The following is a 20,177-nucleotide window of genomic DNA, read 5'->3' as shown; positions in this document are numbered from 1 at the left end:
GCCCCTTGTTTATTATCTTGTGAGGGTAAAAAGAAAAAGTTCATGAACTTTAGTACAATGGCTGCTTCATGGTAAACTGGACCCACTGAAACGGTTTAATGTTTTCATGCAGTTTATTCCACCTAAGCTAAACTGCATAAAAACATTAAACTCTCATTCTACCTTGACAGTTTTAAGAGTATTTTACTCCCAGACTCATAAAACACGCCTACAGCCAGGCACAGTGGTGCATATCTATAATCCCAGCACTTTGGGAGGCCGGTGGTAGATCACTTGAGGTCAGGAGTTCACGAGATGAGCCTGGACAAAAGAGCGAGACCCAATCTCTACAAAAATTTTTTTAAAAAGCTGGGCATGGGGCACACGCCTGTAGTCCCAGTTACTCAGAAGGCTGAGGTGGGAGGATTGCTTGAGTCCAGGAGTTCGAGGTTGCAGTGAGCCGTGATCACACTACTGCACTCCAGCCTGCGCCACAGTGAGACCCTGTCTCAAAAAGACAAAACAAGCCTACAACACTGCTTCTTTAGTTCTGAAGCATTCTAAAAGTATATTTTAGATTAAAAAAATTTCCAAATCGAGAAAATAAAAGCATACATTAAGACCCAAAACAGAAAAAAAAATTTTTTTTTATATCAAGACCATGGAATTCACATATCCTCTATTTGGTCAACGCAGAGACAAAGATCTTTGTTCTGAAGTTTGAATTTAAATGCAAAGCTTCAGAGCTTGAAAACATCTAAAATTATATCCATGACTGACAACTGGCCTGAGCTCAATGTCTTTGGAATGCGCTCTACTAAATTTGCTATGATTTAAATGTGCTCCCTCCAAAATGCAGGTGTTGCCAATGTGATGATATTAAGAAGTAGGACCTTTAAGAGGTGATTAAGCCAAGAGGGCTCCTTCCTCCTTAATGGGATTAAGTCCCTTACAAATGAGGCTTCACACAATGGACTAGCTTGCTCTGCTGCCCTTCTGCCTTCTACCATGTGAGGATGCAACAATAAGGTCCTCAGACACCAAATGTTGGTATCTTGATCTTGGACTTCCCAGCCTTCAGAATAGTGAGAAAATAAATGTCTGTTCTTTATAAATTACCCAGTCCCCAGTATTTTGTTAAAATAGTGTAAACCAGATTAAGACAAAATTCTTTGATGATTTTTCAACAAGAGACAGTTTCACTACTTCTGGCGAGTAGTCCCTAAAATGTTCTCAAATTCTTTTATGCAAACATAAAATTTTTTAAACTTAGTAGTTCCTCTTCCTAAGAATAACCAAATACAAATTAGTATTAAACATAAATATAATTTTAGTGCTAAATGTTAAAAGCTTTTGTTTTCCAGGAAATCAAATCCAAAGAATTCAGATAAATTTGCTCAAAGGCATATCATTACTTAGAGGTAAAGCCAGAGTTGGGAAATTATATTCTATTCCAAACACAATGTGCTTTCAATTATTCCACATTAATAGTAGTCTATAAAAAAGATTTGATAATTACTCAAATGTTCAAAAATGAAGACATTTATGAACTCTTCTTTTATATAAAATACCTACTTCAGCCATCTCTTCTTCTTCTTCCTCTTCTTCTGAAGTCACTTCTTCTGTTGTCCCATTCTGAAACAGAGAAAGAATCTGCCAGGGCTACACAGAACAAATATGCACAGGCTGAGTACATTAGAACACTGGTGCCACAAACTCTCAACCATCTGTCACTGGAATCCCACTACCAGACAGTTTATTAAAATTAAAATGTTTATCTTTAAATCCAGCTTTGACTAACAAGCAAGTTATCAGCTTTTAAAAATGAAACAATTTTGAACAATGAAACTTAATGGACGCCTTAGGAATAAAGAAAAGCAATCAAATATAAAGCAAAACAGAAAAAAGTTAAAACATAATCTAATTTAAAATAAGAAAAAATTTTACTTATATGGCTATGTGCATAAGATCAATGGCTTATTTAAAATAAAATCTCCGAAACTACTGATTCCTTAAAATAGCTACCTTTTTAACTTTGGAAAGCCTGAATCATTACATAAATTCAGTTGCCTTACATTTTGAAAGGTCAGATGTGTTATTAATAATAGACATTTCACAAAACTAAGAATTATGAAATGATTACCTCACTAAAAAGCAAATTTTCTTTTTAAAAACATTTTACTACAAAATACTTCTCTACAAAACACAACTTACCAATTTACACAATTTACAATTTATCAAGTTCAGAAATGAATTTGATGGGGTTTTAGGAAGGCCCTTCATATCCATTTTCGGCAAAGTTCAAAAGGTAAGCTTCCTGGCCAGAACACTGTTTATACATGCGTCTTTAACCATGACGGCCAGTTCAGGTTAGAACACAGAATATGTAAAGATCAAGAAACTAGGATCCAGAGATCAAGTAAGACCAACAAAGGTCTCGGCAGTTATCTAAGCATCTGTTATTAGATACTCTGATGGAATAATTCTCAAGAAAAACAAACCCATGATCACAGAGGGTATTAGAACTCTTCTGGATTAGTCAGCTGGAGAATTCCAATGTAAACATACCCATGCAGAATTAACTTGTATTTCCTTTAAATCTGCATCTCTTTAGACATTGTCTTCTAAAAACTAATGGAAAATGGAAGCAAGCAGCTTCCAAAATGTAATTCTCCCTTTTTTCATTTCCCTAAATTGTTATATTCCAAATCGAACTATTCTGGGTATCTAAAGACTATATACCTAGCCTAAAAGTCTCAAAGAGTTTCGTTGCATCAATGATTGAAAGAGCATTTTCGAAATGCCAATTTCAAAGCTTACCCAGAGAATCTGTTTTTCAAAAGCTCTCTGAGGTGATTCTCACATGCATCTGGGTCTGTCACCATCAGCCCAGTTACTATCCTTCATTTTAAAATGAGAAAGCTGAGCCCCCACCACCTCAAAAAGGGGAAGTAATTTAATCAAAACAAAAAGTGAGTTAATCGTGGGAAATCCTAAGATGATTTCATTTCAAGATGTGGCTTGGTCCTCTTTTCAAAACCCCACTGAAATGATAGAATTTTATAAAAAAAGAGTAGGTCTGCTGCAGCAGCACAAAAACAAATACAAGGAGAATACCCTTAGTGAACCAAAACTATAAAGACATGCTGGAAGATACAAAGGAGATGGAATCAGACCTGCTGGGCTTGAGAAAGTCAGACTCAATCCAAAAAATGCAGGGACCACTTTTTTTTTCAGAAGAATCAGACATTCTTTACTGTACTTGTCCCATCTACAGTTGGTAAGGATCACTCTCCTATATAGGAACCCTATCTTGATGGCCTCTATGAGCGTCAAAACCAGAAAGAAAAGACAGAGAGTGTTTTTAATATAACTCAATGCAGCAGCAAAATCTTGTAACAGACTCCGCCTCTTCCTTTTAGCTCAGGAGCTGGAAAGCTCACCAGCCAGCACCTCCCCACACTCATGCCATAGGAAGAGCACAGGTCTGCAAACCAGGAGGGGGAGGCCACAGTAGAAAACAGTGACAATTCTGAAGACACTCAGGTCAACAATGGATACTGATCAATGGTATATCTCATCTATAAATGAAGAGATAACCACGTATCACCAGAGAGCTGAAGAAAATTAGCAATCTGAAAGGAAAGTGCCAAGTCAAATAAGCACAAATGATCTGAAGCATTACTAATGAAGGAAATAAATAGAATTTAAAAACCTAACTGGGATCTTTAACAGTAATTGAGAAGATACTGCATCCACAGAATAAAAAACAGATTACTCTGCAAGCACAATTCTAGAAAGTAAAAATAAGATCTCCCCCACCCCCAAAAAACCACCTGTGGAAAGGCCAGAGTACTATGGACTTGACCCAACGAGGCATTTATGATTAAGAAAAACAAACAGTGACATTTCCTTAGAACAGAGAAAAAAAGGAGATGGAGGAGAAAATAGAAGAGATGTAAGTAAGAGAACAGTTAAGGGACATCGAAGATATAGAGATCTAACATTCATCCAGAGGATGAAGGGGAATAAAAAGAAAGGAGACAAGTGCTGCTGAGCTAAAGAAAGACTTCAGAATATTAAATGGCTCTGAATGCCCCAAAGGAATACTGAAGGCTGGACACAGTGGCTCATGCCTGTAACACTTTGGGAGGCCAAGGCAGGAGGATCACTTGAGCCCAGGAGGTTGAGACCAGCTTGGGCAATATGGTGAAAACACATCTCTACAAAAAAAAATTCAAAAAATTAGCCGTGCACAGTGGCAGTGTGCAGCTGTAGTCCCAGCTACTCAAGAGGCTGAGGTGGGAGGACTGTTTGTGCCCAGGAGGTAGAGGCTGCAGCGAGCTGTGATCACACCACTGCACTCTAGCCCGGGCAAGAGATCAAAACCTGTTTCAAAAAAAGAAAAAAAAATACTGAAAAGTAAAACCCCCACACTTTACAGAAAAAATCATACCAACTACCAGAAAGAAAAAATAAAATACACAGAAAGAAGTAAGAATGAGATAGGCATCAGACTTTTCATTTGTAACAAATATCAGAAGATAAAAGCATAAAGAACTGGGAATAGACTCAATTATGAATTTAAAATTCTATATCTAGCTCCATCAAGACAGGAAGCATATCTGTGTACGTTCACCTCCAGATTCTCCACACCAATGTGGAATACTTTATACAGAGTCAGATATTTGTTGAACAAATAACAGACAGCAAGTATTCAAGGGACACTCTCCATACACATCCCTGCAAACCCTTTCTAGGTTAAAAAAAAAAAAAACAGATATAATTCAGGGATATACTTGAGGGACAGGGAGCAGACACATAATACAAGGTGCAGCAATAAGCAAAGACAGCAGTAACACCAATAGTGAAGTCTAAACGATTGCTGATAATGCAGCTGAAAGGTCACAGGCCATATTCTCTAACCATATTGATGCACTAAAAATAACTGAAAAGCCACCTGAAAATGCTTTTTAAAAAGTTTTTTTTTCCTAGATAACTCTTGAGTAAAAGAAGAAATTGATCCTCATGCCCCTAAGTATGTGCCCCAGAGAAATGCTGGCACAGGGGTACCATGAAATACAGGCAAGAATGATCACAGCAGCATTTGCTGTTCCTAACACTGGAAACAACCCACATGTCTGTATCCAGTCAAGGGAATAAATGGTAGGGTGTATTCAAACAATGGAATAAATACAGCAATGCAAAAGAACTATAGCTACACACAATAGGAACAAATTTCACACACAATGTTGAGCACAACAAAGATATGAAAACATACAGTATGATTTTCAAAAGTTCAACAATAGGCAACACTACACTGTATTGTTCAAGGATGCATACGTAAGTGATAACACTAGAGAAACGTAAGGAAAGATAAGTGTACAGAGGAACAGTGATCAGGAAGAAGCCTGCAGAAGGTTTCTGTAGTGCGAGCAATGTTCCTTCTCTTCATCTGGGTGCTGGCTAGGTGTTGGCTCCCAAGTATTCACTCTAATTATGTGTTACACTAAGCTTATATTTTACATATTTTCAATACATGTCATCTCTCGCAATAAAAAGTTTTAATAGTATGACAATGTGAACAAATGATGGAATAAAATTACTTAGAAAATCGATTTTAAAACTTGTGCAATAAACTCAAACAGCACCCAAAGAAAATGTATACCCTTACATGTTTGTTTAAAAAGCAATTTAAATTACATTAATCCACTAAACTAGAAAAGGAGAAATTAAAACATAAGCAAAAAATGAAAAAGAAAACACTAGATTTAAAAAATAAGAGGATTCTTTCACAAGACTAATACAATAAAACAGCCAAGCCTCTGATAAGTAATCAAGATAAAGAAAATTTTTGAAGTGAAAACGGCATATAGCCACGTGTGAATATGATGCAACAGCTTAGAAGTATTTTTTTTTTTTAGAATCTACAGTTACTAAAACTGAAGAAGTGGAAAATCTGGAGACCGATACATAGAAAAAGGAAAAAGACGGTCAAAGATTCATCCTCCAGATTGGAGTTTTATTTAAACCATGGTTTCTCAACCTCAGCAATACTGATATATTGGGCCAGACAATTCTTTGTGGAGGGTTCTCCTGTGTGTTGTAAGATGTTTAGTGACATCCCCTCTACTTAAGAAATGCCAACAGCACCCATACCATGACCAGTTGTGAAAACCAGAAATGGCTCCAGATATTTCCAAATGTCCCACGGGAGGCAAAAATCTCCTCCAGTTGAAAATTACTGTGTAAACTAGATCTACACCCTAGATCTTAGAAAAAAAGATGTAAAGCTTTCCAAGTCACCCCTGCATACCCTTGATACTGAAATAAGAGCCTAAAAGGAAACAAAGTATAACCTTACTTAATATAGAAGTAAAAATCCAAAAACAAAATATTACCATATCCATTCTAACGGTGTTTACTACAGAAATGCAAGGATGATTCAAAATTAGGAATTCACAAATTATATCCCTACATAGAATCGTGGGCACAATCATGAAAAACCAGGCAGCTCTCTATGCATTAAGTCCATGTGATATTCAGTGAAAAACACAAGCTGCAGATGTCTTACAGAAGGAAAAGTGAGGGGCCAGGTGCAGTGGCTCACCCCTGTAATCCCAGCACCCTGGGAGGCCAAGGTGAGCGGATCACAAGGTCAGGAGTTCGAGACCAGCCTGGCCAACATGGTGAAACCCCACCTCTACTAAAAAATACAAAAAATTAGCCAGGCGTGGTGGCGCACACCTGTAATCCCAGCTACTGGGGAGACTGAGGCAGAAGAATCGCTTAAACCCGCGAGGCAGAGGCTGCAGTGAGCCAAGATCGCGCCATTGCACTCCATCCTGGGCGACAGGCGAGACTCCAACTCAGGAAAAAACAAACAAACAAACAAAAAAACTGGCCAGATGATCATAGATGTTTATAAAATATCAGCTGGCCATGGTGGCATGTGCCTGTAATCCCAGCTACTTGGAAGGCTGAGAGGCAGGAGAATTACTTGAACCCGGGAGGCGGAGGTTGCAGTGAGTTGAGATCGTGCCACTGCACTCCAGCCTGGGCAACACAGAGAGACTCCGTCAAAAAAAAAAAAAAAAAAGGAAAAGTGAATACTGAACACATATTTCTCCCATCTACTCTTTGTCCTGAGGCTCCAATAGAATTACAGTGAAGAATAAACACACAATTACAAAAAACGAATGGGGTTACCAGCAGACGAGAACTCACCTCCACTACACAATGACAGTAAATGGAAAATGGTTAATTAATGCAACAAAGCCAACAAAGGTGGAGGTTAGGGGGATACCGATAACAAGGAGGCAAATTTATCTCACAGCACCCTGAAGAGGCTCTAGACTCAGACACTAGGTACCCCAGAAAGTGGGACAGATAGGCAAGACTGTAAACAGATTAACAAAAGCCTATATACAGAACACATTTTCCAGGCCCTGAAACACACTGTTCTACCACATCTCCTTAGGCAGAACCTAGGCAAACATACATCTACCTCAGGCAAAAGAACACAGATTTCATCTCCAGAGGAATGGAGTAGTTCCAGCCATCATTTATGATTGCACTAGGAGATAAGATAGAGGGGTAGGGAATAACAATAGGGAATCAGCCTAAATTCCCACTAAAAGCTACCAGTTGACAAGTCCTGGCCACAAAGAACTCCCAATCAGTCTTTCAGTCCTTTTTTTTTTTTTTTTTTTTTGAGATAGGGTTCCATTCTGTCACCCAGGATGGAGTACACTGGCATGATCACAGCCCACTGCAGCCTCAACCTCATAGGCTCAAGTGATCCTCCTGCCTTAGCCTCGAGTAGCTGGGACTACAGGCAGGTGCCACCATACCCACGTAATTTTTTATTTTTTGTAAAGATGGGGTCTCAGTATGTTGCCCAGGCTGGTCTTAACTCTTGGGCTCAAGTGATCCTCCCACCTTGGCCTCCCAAAGCACTGAGATTATAGGTGTGAGCCACCACACCCAGCCTCCCAATCAGTCTTTTAGTATCTCTCTCAAATATGAACAAAAAAGGGAATTAAAAGACTACAAATGATGAGCAACACAGACTAGATACCTGAGGAAAAGTTTAAAAAAAAAAAAAAAAAGACCCAAATAAACTAAGAAAAAAATTTATTAAAGAAAAAAGAGATGCTAGGGAGAGGGCCAAAGAGTATCAAAATAGCTCCTTAAAGACACTTATGAATACATTCATAAAACAAAAATAGAATATGAATAAAAAATAACCAGCGAAGAAAAGGTTCTTAGAACTCAGGACTCATCTTGGGAGTTGGTCCCCACTGAACCACACCTCCTGTCATCACGTCCTTGGATGGGCCCATCCCACAGTGAATCTGGGTTGGCCCCGAGACTCACTTTAACTTAACAGAATTGGTAGAAATTATATTGGACCTGTTCCAGATCTAAGCCTTAAGAACACCTGGCAGCTCCACTTCTGTGCTTCTGGAAGCCAAAAATAGGAACTGACTATCCTCTTGGGAGAAAGAGAAGCCACATGAAGAGGCCTGAGAGGATGAGACGCTATGCAAAGAGAAAGGCCAGATGAAGAAACACCAAGGCAGCAGACCTGTGGGTGAAGAAGCCGTCTCAGACATTCCACTGCAGCTGAGCATCCAGATGACCAGTCCCTGCCCCCATCTAAACCACACAGTGAGAGCTGCCAAATGAGACCAGCAGAAAACCTGTCCAACTAGCCCCAGTTAAGCCATACAATAGTGATAGATAGGCAAATTTGTTGTTTTATGCCATTAAGTTTTGGGATAATTGGTTAAGCAACAATAAATAAAACTTAAAGTTATGACTGTCCAAATAACACTTCCAAAAGTTGAAAGAAAAATATTTCAGACTTTAAAATTAAAGAAAAATAATTTAGAAATAATATGAGATACAAGACTCAAGACAAGAGGTCTAAAATCCCATTAACGGACACTTCAAAATGAACAAATAAAATGGAAAGGAGAAAGTTAACAAAAAAAATATGAGAAGATTCAAGATTCCAAATTTGAAAGAGCCTATCCATAGGCCTATCCATTTGGTGTACTCAGCACAACGAGTGAAAAAAGACCCACACTAAGTATACTGTTGTGCTGTTTCAGCACACCAAGGAAAGACAAACTCCTAAAAGCTTCCAGAGAGAAAGCCATACGTAAATGACTGAAACTCAGAATGGCATGAGGCTTCACCACCACGACTGGTTAGAAGACAACAACACAGACTTTGAAATTCTAAGGTAAAATTATCTTCAACCTAGAAATATATAATCAACGAAACTATCAATCAAGTGTCAGGGAGGGTAGAATATAACAGAAGTCAACATTGATGGGGATGTGCTATGCACCAGGCACTGTTCTAAATGGTTTACTTGTACCAACTCATTTAATCCTCACAGTTCCCCAAAAACTAGGTACTAATACTATTACTGGTTCCCCCATTTTGCCAATGGAAAATTGATGCATAGAGCAATTAGGGAATCAGCCCAAGGGCATACAGCCAATAAGTAGCAGAACAAAGATTCAACCTATCTCAGTCTGGCTCCAAAAACCAAACGATGGACAGTATTTTTTCAGAAGCTAGAGCTCAGAAAATGTACTGCTGCATGCTTTCTTAGGGTTTTACCTGAGAATATAGTCAGGCAAAATGAGAAAGGGTAAGCCAAGAAAGACGGCATGGGATCCAAGAAACAATGGATCTACTGTAGGAGAGCAGATGAGAAAAACCTCAAGATGGCATCTGCATAGCCAACCCAAAGAACAACCTGCCAAGATGGGCACAGAGGAACCAAAGGCTTCAGAAGAAAGGGCTACAACAGAATTTTTTAAATTAAAAAGTACTATTATGAGAAAGGCACTGCAAAACAAAAAGCTGCACCAAGAAAGGAAATATCCTATCTTAAACATTCTAGAAAACTTGGCTTTATTCTACAAAGACCTAATGATAATTAGTGATTACTTATATGACTAAAGATAATATTTGAGGAAGGGGAGGTGAGTGTTAAGTGGGTGGTATAAGAGCTAAATTATCATGTATTATAGTAAAAAAATAAATAACTGATGCCTAAATAGGTAAATCCAGAATGAAGTTAGGGGTGGTTGTGAGCTAGTGGAAATTTCTGTTGCTTGCAGGAGATAACATTTGGGTTAGTCCTTAAAAAGCATAGACAGACTTAAGGAGATGACACTTCTGGGTGAAGGTAATTGAATAACCAAAGACAAACTATGAAAGAAGCAAGAGCATTTATGGAAACCAGCAATATTAACAAAAAGGTGGCGGTAGGGAGAAGGGCAATTGTTTGCCTGTATAGTAAATACCAGCAGCTCCAAAGAATGAAAAGTTTATTTTTAGTACCTAAAACAGAACAAACAAAACAGTTCAATAGGAACAAAAATGAAACTAACTTCTAAATAAGTTGAATGATAAAAAGAAAAATCATCCTAGTTTGACTTTTGCTTGAGACAATTTATTTAGCTCTTGAACACTAGAGAATTTTTACTTTACCTGACCCGTGGGTAGTGGTTGATCTAGCATCTCAACATCCAGGTGCTTAGGAAGGTTATATAATCTGCAGAGTTCACATATCAACCACTTCAATTGCTGACGAAGCTACAAAACACATTTCAGTAAATAAGCATTATGTTAAAGAGCCCTTAGAAGACATCAATAATGTTATGACTACTGTAATCAATCCAGTAGGAAATGAAAAAGTTTGTTACTGCTCAACTGCAGCTTACGGATTTAAAAAATAGTCTTTAAAACATTTTCAGGACCTTCTAGTGTAAGAAAGTTACTGTGGCTTGGGGTATAATCACTACAACTGATACCTAGCAGAATGACAACAATAAGGGCAGAGGAAGGAAGTTCCAGACATTGTCCAATTTCTCACTGCTAACCTGTTTTCTGAGAAACTTACAACTTCAGACAAGAGAACATTAATGCATTAATGAGGCTACCAAAAAAATAAAAACAAAAAATAACAGAAAAAATAACCCAGACACACACAGGCAGTGTTGTTACAGATGGATTACAAAATTATATATTCCAGTCATATTCACTTAAAAATACAGAAGCAAATATCTAGTAGACAGAGCCAGGCAATCTAGATGACCTTGGATATCCTATCTAATTCCCTGAGTATGAGCCTACCCATCTGTAAAACAAAGAAATGAAAACTTTCCCAGAATGGTAACGATTAAATGAAAGCTGTGAAACACGTGATACTTAGTAGGCTCTTCAGTGTCTGTCTAAAAAATAATAATTCACTAGGAAACTGCAAAGAATAACTGTAAATTTCCATGTTTAAGTCCAGATTGTTTTGCAAACATATTTGCTTTCAACAAGTAAGCAAGGTAAATCTTGTGCACAAGTATGGTTTTCATTGTTTAAAATGTTTTTCAATGTATAAGGTGACTCAAATGGGATCTAATAAGGCAACTCACTTCACTTGGTCAGGAACAGTTTCCTAGGTGGCTCTGACCAAGAAAAGAGATGAAGAGAAAGAAACAGGTTTACAAAGGACAAAGAAAGAAGACACAGGATTAGAATGGGTTAACGAAGCAAAGAATAAGCCTTCCCAAAGTGGACAATGGAGCAAATGAAAATGAGGAAGGTTGAACAGTAAATTAGGATCCAACAAAAATCTTCATGCTTAAAAGGAAACCAAGCTCCAGTGTGGATTTGATATCCACCCAATACGCTCTATTGCGTGCTAAGTGCACAATGAGGATGAGGCAGGGCAATCCGGACACAGACCTAGACACTCTGACCTCTGGCACGGAAGGGGCTCCAGGAGTGCTGGGGAGAGAGGCAGCAGGGTAGTGGAGTCATACCAAGCAACAAGAAAGACACGGTAGTACATTTTCCACGAATTTCAATTTTCCTCCCTTCCCCCACACACCAAAAAAGCATTTGAGGGATGGGAGGAAGAAACTGAGATCACAGGGAAAACAGTAAGAGACATTCAGAAGAATAGGTCTTAGAAAATTACTAGTTTCGGGGGGTGGGGGGGTGGTGGTCAGAGAACAGTAGTATATAAAAGAACGCTAAGACAGTTCCTAGGTTTACGTATGGGTGACTAGTTTGATTATTTCATTTTGTCCCACTCACAATCACAAGGAGAATTACTGAGAAAAAACATGGGGCTGATAAAGTGCTAGGAGGTGGGTAAATGCAAATTTAAATGTCATCATTTTGAATATCCATGGCACTCTAAGTGAGATTCCCTAACATATATGATTTACAGACAGATATATGGGTTTGAAACTCTGGAGATGAATACAGATTTAGGAATCCCTAGAACAGAGGTCATAATTAAAGTAATGGGAGTAAAATATTACTCAGAGAAAGCACAGAATGAGAAGAGAAGTAGGCCAAGGAAGAAGAGATCAGAGGAGACCAGGGCAGGGTGATAAGATCAAAACAAGACAGTAATCAGATGGAAGTTCCATTAGATTATCAGTTCCCAGAGGACAGGGACATGCCTTATTTGTCTTTTATACTCATTTATCACAGAGCCTGACACAGAAGCCAATTTTTTTAAATTGTGTTCTACTATTAACAGTTTCCTGTACCCACCAGGAAAGAAAAAAGTATAAACAAGCATATAGATTTTTTTACATTGTATATACTAAAGGGGCCAATTATACACAATATTTTATGCCTTGCTTTTTCACTTAATATATCTTAGAACTTTGCACATGCTCTTATGGAAAGACTGGCTGCATTTTTTTTTTTTTTTTTGCCTACAACAGAATATTCTATTATAAAACTATACACTATAATTTTTATTTAACCAACTCTTTACTGGTGGACATAAAGAATTCAGGAATGTTTCAACAAGGGAACAATCAACAGTATCAAAATACTGCAGAGGGGTCAATTTGGGGACTAAGAGAGGAGCCACTGGTTTTGGCAACTAGGACATAAATTTTAGTGCAACGATGAAGGCAGAATCCAGATTATAATAACTTCAGCGAAAAAAGGTGAAGACATGTAGCTTATTCTCTCAAGAAACTAGGTTTTGATAAACTGGCAGAGGCTGCAAGAGTGGGAGGTGAGTTGTTTTCTCCTTCATGTAAATATATTCACTTTTTAAAAAACTAGGCCCAATTTTATATCCTATTTCATTTAACCTTATGAACATGTTTATGTAATATTTTAGACACTGAAAAATAATTCATTTTTGCTATTATAAAACCGTTATCTTTAGATCTTCAGAAGCAACTTCCTAAAAGGAGGTAGCTGTAACAGAACTATGTCTACCACTCTTTCCCATCAACCCCCTTGCTGGGGATGTAAACATGTGTCCATCTAGCTTTTAATTTTTACCTCTTACCTTCATGGCTCTCCATACAAATCTTAACTCGTGTGTGTGTGTGTGTGTGTGTGCGTATATATACATACATACACAGAGAGAGAGAGAGAAAGAGGGTCTTGCTATGTTGCCAAAGCTGATCTCAAACTCCTGGGCTCAAGCAATCCTCCCACCTCGGCCTCCCAAAGTGCTGGGATTACAGGCGTTCTGAACCACTGTGTCAAGCCTCAGCCTTAACTCTTAAAATATCTTTTTTTTTTTGGAGACAGAGTCTCGCTCTGTCGCCCAGGCTAGAGTACGGTGGCACAATCTCAGCTCACTGCAACCTCTGCCTCCCAGGTTGAAGCAATTCTCCTGCCTCAGCCTCCAAGTAGCTGGGATTACAGGTACATGCCACCACACCTGGCTAAATTTTGTATTTTTAGTAGAGACAGGGTTTCGCCATGTTGGCCAGGCTGGTCTTGAACTCCTGACCTCAACTGATCCGCCTGCCTGGGCCTCCTAAAGTTCTGGGATTACAGGCATGGGCCATCACGCCCAGCCTTCTGTTCTTAAGAATAGACGTGTTTAAACCAACTATACAACTATAACTTATTTTGACAAAAATCAGAGTTGAGACTCAAACTTCCTCAAATAGTTTTGCTAAGACTATTTACAGAATAATCTAGCCTTTCCTTATTAAGTTAGAATACCACCTTTACCTTATACTAAATTCTCACTTGCATGACTCTGGTTCTAAATTTCTATTGCCTTTATCTGTCTGGAACAGAGTTAGTACACAACATTTTACTGAACATCTGGTTGAACAAGCCTACTCTTTTTTTTTTTTTATCATTTACTCTTTTAAACAAATGTTAGAGTCATTTTGTCAACTTCCAAAAATAAATCTGCTGGGATTTGTACTGATATTTTATATATATATATATACACACACACATACATACACACACACACATATGTATGCACGTATATACGTATATACACATATATGTATATACACACACACATATATATATATATATTTTTTTTTTGAGACAGGGTTTCACTCTGTCACCTAGGCTAGAGTTCAGAGGCACAATCTAGGCTTACTGCAATCTCTGCCTCCCAAGCTCAAGCGATCCTCCCACCTCAGCCTCAGTAGCTGGGACTACAAGTGTGTGCCACTACACCCTGCTAATTTTTGTATTTTTTGTAGAGACAGGTTTCACCATGTTGCCTAGGCTGGTCTTAAACTCATGAGCTCAAGCAACCTGCCTGCCTCAACATCCCAAAGTTCTGGAATCACAGGCATGAGCCACTGCACACCCAGCAGAAATTACATTTACGAATATGAAGACATGGCGATAAGTGACATATTTATAACATGAAATCTGCTCATCCAGGAACACAGAATGCAGATCTTTCCTTCCACTCAGCAAAACTCTCATGTTCTTGATAAAAGTCCTGCACATCTAAGTTGATTCTTAGGTATTTAATTTTTGTTGAAATACTTGAAAAAATACTTTATCACTGTATCTTCTATGTGATTATAGCTAAAATTGTGGAAAGCTATTGACTTTTATGTAACAGAGCTTTTAACCAGTAATCTTAAAAACTCTTTTTTTCAGTTGGTTCGTCTGAATATTTTTAGGTAAACAATCATGTCAGCTGAAAATAATGATGATTATTTTTCTATAAAGACTGTATGATATCATGGGAAAATACAGTAATTTTTCTTTTTTTTTTTTTTTTTTTTTTTTGAGACAGAGTCTCGCTCTGTTGCCCAGGCTGGAGTACAATAGCATGATCTCGGCTTACCACAACCTCTGTCTCCCAGATTCAAGCAATTCTCCTGCCTCAGCCTCCCAAGTAGCTGGGATTACAAGCATGCGACACCATGCCCAGTTAATTTTTGTATGTTTAGTAGAGACAGGGTTTCACCATGTTGGCCAGGCTGATCTCAAACTCTTGGCCTCAAGTGATCCGCCCGCCTCAGCTTCCTAAAGTGCTGAGATTACAGGCATGAGCCACCGCACCTGGCCAGTAAATGTTTTTTAAAATGATGTAAAACTATATAGAATATGACCTCAACTATTTAAACATATGTATAAAGGCATATGTATTTTACTAGCAAAGAAAAAATATATAATGGTAGAAAATAACCATCATGTCAACAGTGGTTATATTAGGTAGAGAAATTATGGGAGATTTTATTTTTTTTTCCTGTCTATATTTTACTAATTTTCTCAACAATGGTTGCTCATGAGTTTTATAATCAAGAAAAAAAGTGTTAAAAATTTTTTCAACATGGAAAGTTATATTTCTTTATATACTAAAAACAAAAATAAAACTTTCTATTCTTTTACTGCAGACTTACAGACCCTTGAAAGAAAAGGCAATTCCCTCATACTAGTTCTGGTGTCATTCTCCCCATCTCTCCCTTCACTTCTACCTTGGTCTTTTTTCTGCTTCCCACCTTGGCTAGTGGTCTCTACCCAAAATTCTTGTTTGGCTTAATGGTTAGAATTCAGGGAAAAAGAGATCCCTAATTTGTAATCTAAATTAAGGTTACACATGTGGGAAATAAAAGAGAGAGACCAGGTAGTAAATAGAATTTGAAGGACAAAAAAAAAAAACTAGTCTTTAATTCCTACAAGATTATAATCATTAATCATGCTTTTATATCATATTATCTCTTAACATTTAATTTCTATATGTAATGTTCACGAGGAAAAGAGAAAATAGCTTGGCTTATTTTCTTACCAAATTGTTGTTCTTAGTATCTTCTAGACGTTCCAGAACTGATGTCAGATTTGGGTCTTCAGAATCCACAAACCATATTGGTGAAGAAGATGGATAGGATTCCTGTTTAACACAGAGACACCTATGTTAATTGTTTACATTTACATACAGACTAACCCAAATATGCAATTAAACCACACCACTAAACGGCAAGATGATCATGGATTTAAACAAAATGTATGGGGGGAAAAGGCAACACATTAAAAACCATGTGAGCAGCTGGACTTTTGAGACAACCATTCTCCTTGCACAGCACTGTCTGTTGCTACAGCTCATAGAAGTCAACGATTTTCTTCAACACTGGTAGGCAGCCTCTAAAATGGCCCCGATCACCCTCACCTCCTGGCATTCACACCCCTGTAAAATTCCCGCCCCTGGACCTAGTGACTCACTTCTAACAAAGAGAATACAGCAAAAGTAATAACATCACTTCTGAGATTAGGCTACATAGAGACTACGATGTCTGCCTTGCTCATCCTTCTCCTGCTCTTTCCATTGCTCCCTCTGATGGAAACCAGTTGCCGTGTGATGAGGTGCCCTATGGAGAGGCCCACATGGCGAGGTATTATAAAAGTCCTCAGATCAACAGCCATCTAGAAATGGTGGCCCAGTCCCACAGCCTGTGAGATGAATCCTGCCAACATCTACATAAGTGAGCTTGGAGACTGATTCTCTCCCTATCCTGCCTTAGGATGATCACAGCTGCTACCAACACCTTCACTGCCTGGTGGGAGGCCAAGCCAGTGAACCCAAGGTAAATTGCACAAAATCCTGACCCACAGAAATGGTGAGATAATGTTGTTGCTTTAAGCTGCTAAATTTGTTACAGAGCAATAGAAAACTAATTCAAATACCATAAAATTCTAATGTTTTAATCTATCACGCAAACCAAGTACTACCAAGAAATGCCATTACTACATATATATATACACACATACATACATACATACATATATATTTTTTTTACTTTTTTTCCTCTAGACGGAGTCTTGCTCTGTGGCCCAGGCTGGAGTGCATGGCGCAATCTCAGCTCACTGCAACCTCCGCCTCCTAGGTTCAAGCGATTCTCCTGCCTCAGCCTCCCGAATAGCTGGGATAACAGGCACATGCCACCACGCCAAGCTAATTTTTTATATTTTTATTAGAGACGGGGTTTCACCATGTTGGCCAGGCTGGTCTTGAACTCCTGATCTCGTGATCCGCCCACCTCAGCCTCCCAAAGTGCTGGGATTACAGGCGTGAGCCACTACGCCAGGCCCATATCTTTTTAAAAACACAATTACATGTGATTTTTTTAAAAAAGCTAATGAACTAAGCATTATGTGCTTTCACCCACTGACAGACATTTACTCTGTTACTTTGTATGGTTTTCTATTATAAATTGGGGAAAAGCCATTATTACTATATATTAGCTTCAGAACAACTAGGTTCAAGTCAAGGAAAACAATTTCACAGAAACGATTTTAGGAAACACTGCTTTGAGAACTATAATCTGATTTATAGCTGAAGCCACAGAAACTCAATATTTTTAAAGCATTTTATCAAATGTTCTTTTAAGAATAAGTTGTATTGATGAAGGACATCATTAATAGTATACCTGGTCAATAATGGGTTATTTACTATTCTCATTCCTCTCTTACTGTGCCCCAAATCTCTTTACAGGCTAAATGAGAAACTCTCCAGAATTAATCCTGTTCTTGACACCACTTATTGAGTACTGCATTTTCTTCTTCAAATTCTTCAGCACACATTGGGAATACACCATCTGGACCATTTTTACTGTTTTAGTTTTTAGGTTTATTTTCCTTAGGCTAACGAAATTGCAACTACACTTAGGATCTCATTATTAGGTTAGTATTTGTCTAGTAAACTTCAGCATAAGCCAAGAAACATACACGTCATCACTCTGGACTGAAAGCCCTCAAAACCATATTAAGAAAATTACAAAAACAATTAACTGAAATCATGTTTTTAATCTTGTAGATGAAAAGATATGATACACTGTAGATCTAAGTACCTATTTCAATGGTTCCCAAAGTGGGGCCCTCAGACCCCCAGGTCCAAACTATTTTTACAAGAAAACTAACATGTTGACATGCTGTAAGGGTGCAGATATAATGGTGGGTAAAAATGCTGGTACTTTAGCACAAATAAAGGTGGTAACACCAAACTACTAGTAGTCATGGTATTCTTCACTATGCACAGGAAAGGCTTAAAAAGGAAGGGCAACAAAATGTCAGTTTCATTTAAGAATGTCTACGATAAGGCTGGGAATGGTGGCTCATGCCTGTAATCCCAGCACTTTGGGAGGCTGAGGCAGGAGGATCACTTGAGCCCAGGAGTTCAAGACCAGCCTGGCCAACAGGGTGAAACCCCATCTCTACAAAAAAAAATACAAAAATTAGCTAAGCATGGTGGTTGCATGCCTGTAGTCCCAGCTACCTGGGAGGCTGAGGCAGACGGATTGATTGAGCCCAGAGGGTCGAGTCACCAGTGAGCTGTGATCACGCTACTGCACTCCAGCCTGGGTGACAGAACAAGGCCCTGTCTCAAAAATAAAAAGAATGTCTATGATGAAGCAGTGAAAATTTTACTACATCTGAATCCTTGAATATGTCTTTTTAATATTTCAAGTGATGAAACGGGAAGTATACATGAGCATTCCTACAGACTGCCTGAGAAAAAACCCTTGTGTGACTAAGTCATGAAGTGAATTAACCACTTAAATGGAATACCATTTTTACTTGAAAGGATGACTGACAATGTTATTTCAACTTGGGTTTTTGGCAGGCATTTTCCTCAAAAAATGAGATTCTGTCATTTCAAGGAAAAAAAACAGACAGGCCATAATAAAATTCAATAATAAAACTGCTAATAATAAAATACAAGTTTTTGAACAAAAAATTAGAATTTTTGAAAACTTGTATCCACCACTGTTTTCCAAGAATATCCTGATAACATTGATGGCAATACTGATGAATGTATTTTGATACTGTAAAATCGAATGTATTAACACTTAGAAGATCTCGGTGAACCATTATTTTCTAAATGACCAATGCATGATGTTATAATATCATGCAAGGGTAAAAGATCCAAAGTTCAAGAAAGACCAAGTTTTGATGGAGTATCAAAAAAGAAGCCTAGGCAACATGGCAAAACCCTGTCTCTACAAAAAAAATACAAAAAATTAGCCAGTAAGATGGCCTACACCTGAGTCCCAGGACACTGAGGGTGCAGTGAACTGTGATCACACCACTGCACTCCAGCCTGGGCAACACAGTGAGCCCCCATCTCAAAAAAACAAAAAAGAATATCCACAATTATCTAAAATGGCCATCAAAATATTCAGAATTTTTCCAACCAGGTATCTGTATGAGGTTGGATTTTGTTTACATTATTTCAAGCAAATATCATACAACAAATTAAATGCAAAAGCAAATGACAGAGCAAACATCAATGAAATTTGCAAAAAATGTAAGACTGTGCTACTATTCTATTTCTTGGCTTAGAAAATTTTGTTTCATAAAAGCACATTTATAATATGTGACGAGTTTTTAAAGAGTTAATGTTTTAAATATTCCTGATTTAACTTCTAGCAATAAATACCAATAGACATAACTTACATAAACCAAAGCCCTTAAGTCCTCAATATATTTTCAAGACTGTAAAGGAGCCCTGACCCCAAAACTTTGAGAACTGCTGCCTTCCCCTCCACTTTCCTTCCTTCCTTAGAATTTTTTCCTTGGAAGAAACATCCCTTTGCCATTCTATATTAACTTACACAGTTCCATTGAGACCAGTTTTGCTACCTCCCTCCCATCTTTCCTCCTCCCTCTCTTGACACAAAACCTGACCAAAGGACTCTATCAGCCCACCCCATTTCCAGTGATTAGCTGTCAGGTGGGCTAAGCCAAGAAAATCTGAGTTTTCCCTGAAGCCAGACCTCTAGTTCTGGGAGATCTGGAATCACAGAGACAAGGCTGGCCACCTTGGGGTGGTCAGAATTCATCTTGCCTAAATATAAGGAGTAAGTTATAACATGGATCTACAATACTGTTGAGTGAAAAAGCAGATTACAAAAAAATCT

General features: G+C 38.1%; 1 protein-coding gene across 5 annotated transcripts in view; it reads right to left on the bottom strand.

Moving 5' to 3' along the window:
• The window catches only part of UBE2Q2 (ubiquitin conjugating enzyme E2 Q2), a 58,532-nt gene that overhangs the window by 31,253 nt on the left and 7,102 nt on the right, over positions 1–20,177 (bottom strand). For all 5 annotated transcript variants that reach the window (XM_003275459.4, XM_030814825.1, XM_030814826.1 and 2 more), the window contains exons 2-4: positions 16,052–16,153; positions 10,498–10,602; positions 1,555–1,614 (exon numbers count right to left, since the gene is read on the bottom strand). In XM_003275459.4, coding sequence (XP_003275507.1) covers positions 1,555–1,614; positions 10,498–10,602; positions 16,052–16,153 — 267 coding nt within the window. The remainder of the gene's footprint in view (positions 1–1,554; positions 1,615–10,497; positions 10,603–16,051; positions 16,154–20,177) is intronic.

Source organism: Nomascus leucogenys, chromosome 6 (genome assembly GCF_006542625.1).
Source record: "Nomascus leucogenys isolate Asia chromosome 6, Asia_NLE_v1, whole genome shotgun sequence".
In the NCBI taxonomy this organism is placed as follows: Eukaryota; Metazoa; Chordata; class Mammalia; order Primates; family Hylobatidae; genus Nomascus; species Nomascus leucogenys.
Note: the sequence above shows the minus strand (reverse complement) of the source record. Positions and strands in the feature narration are given on the sequence as shown.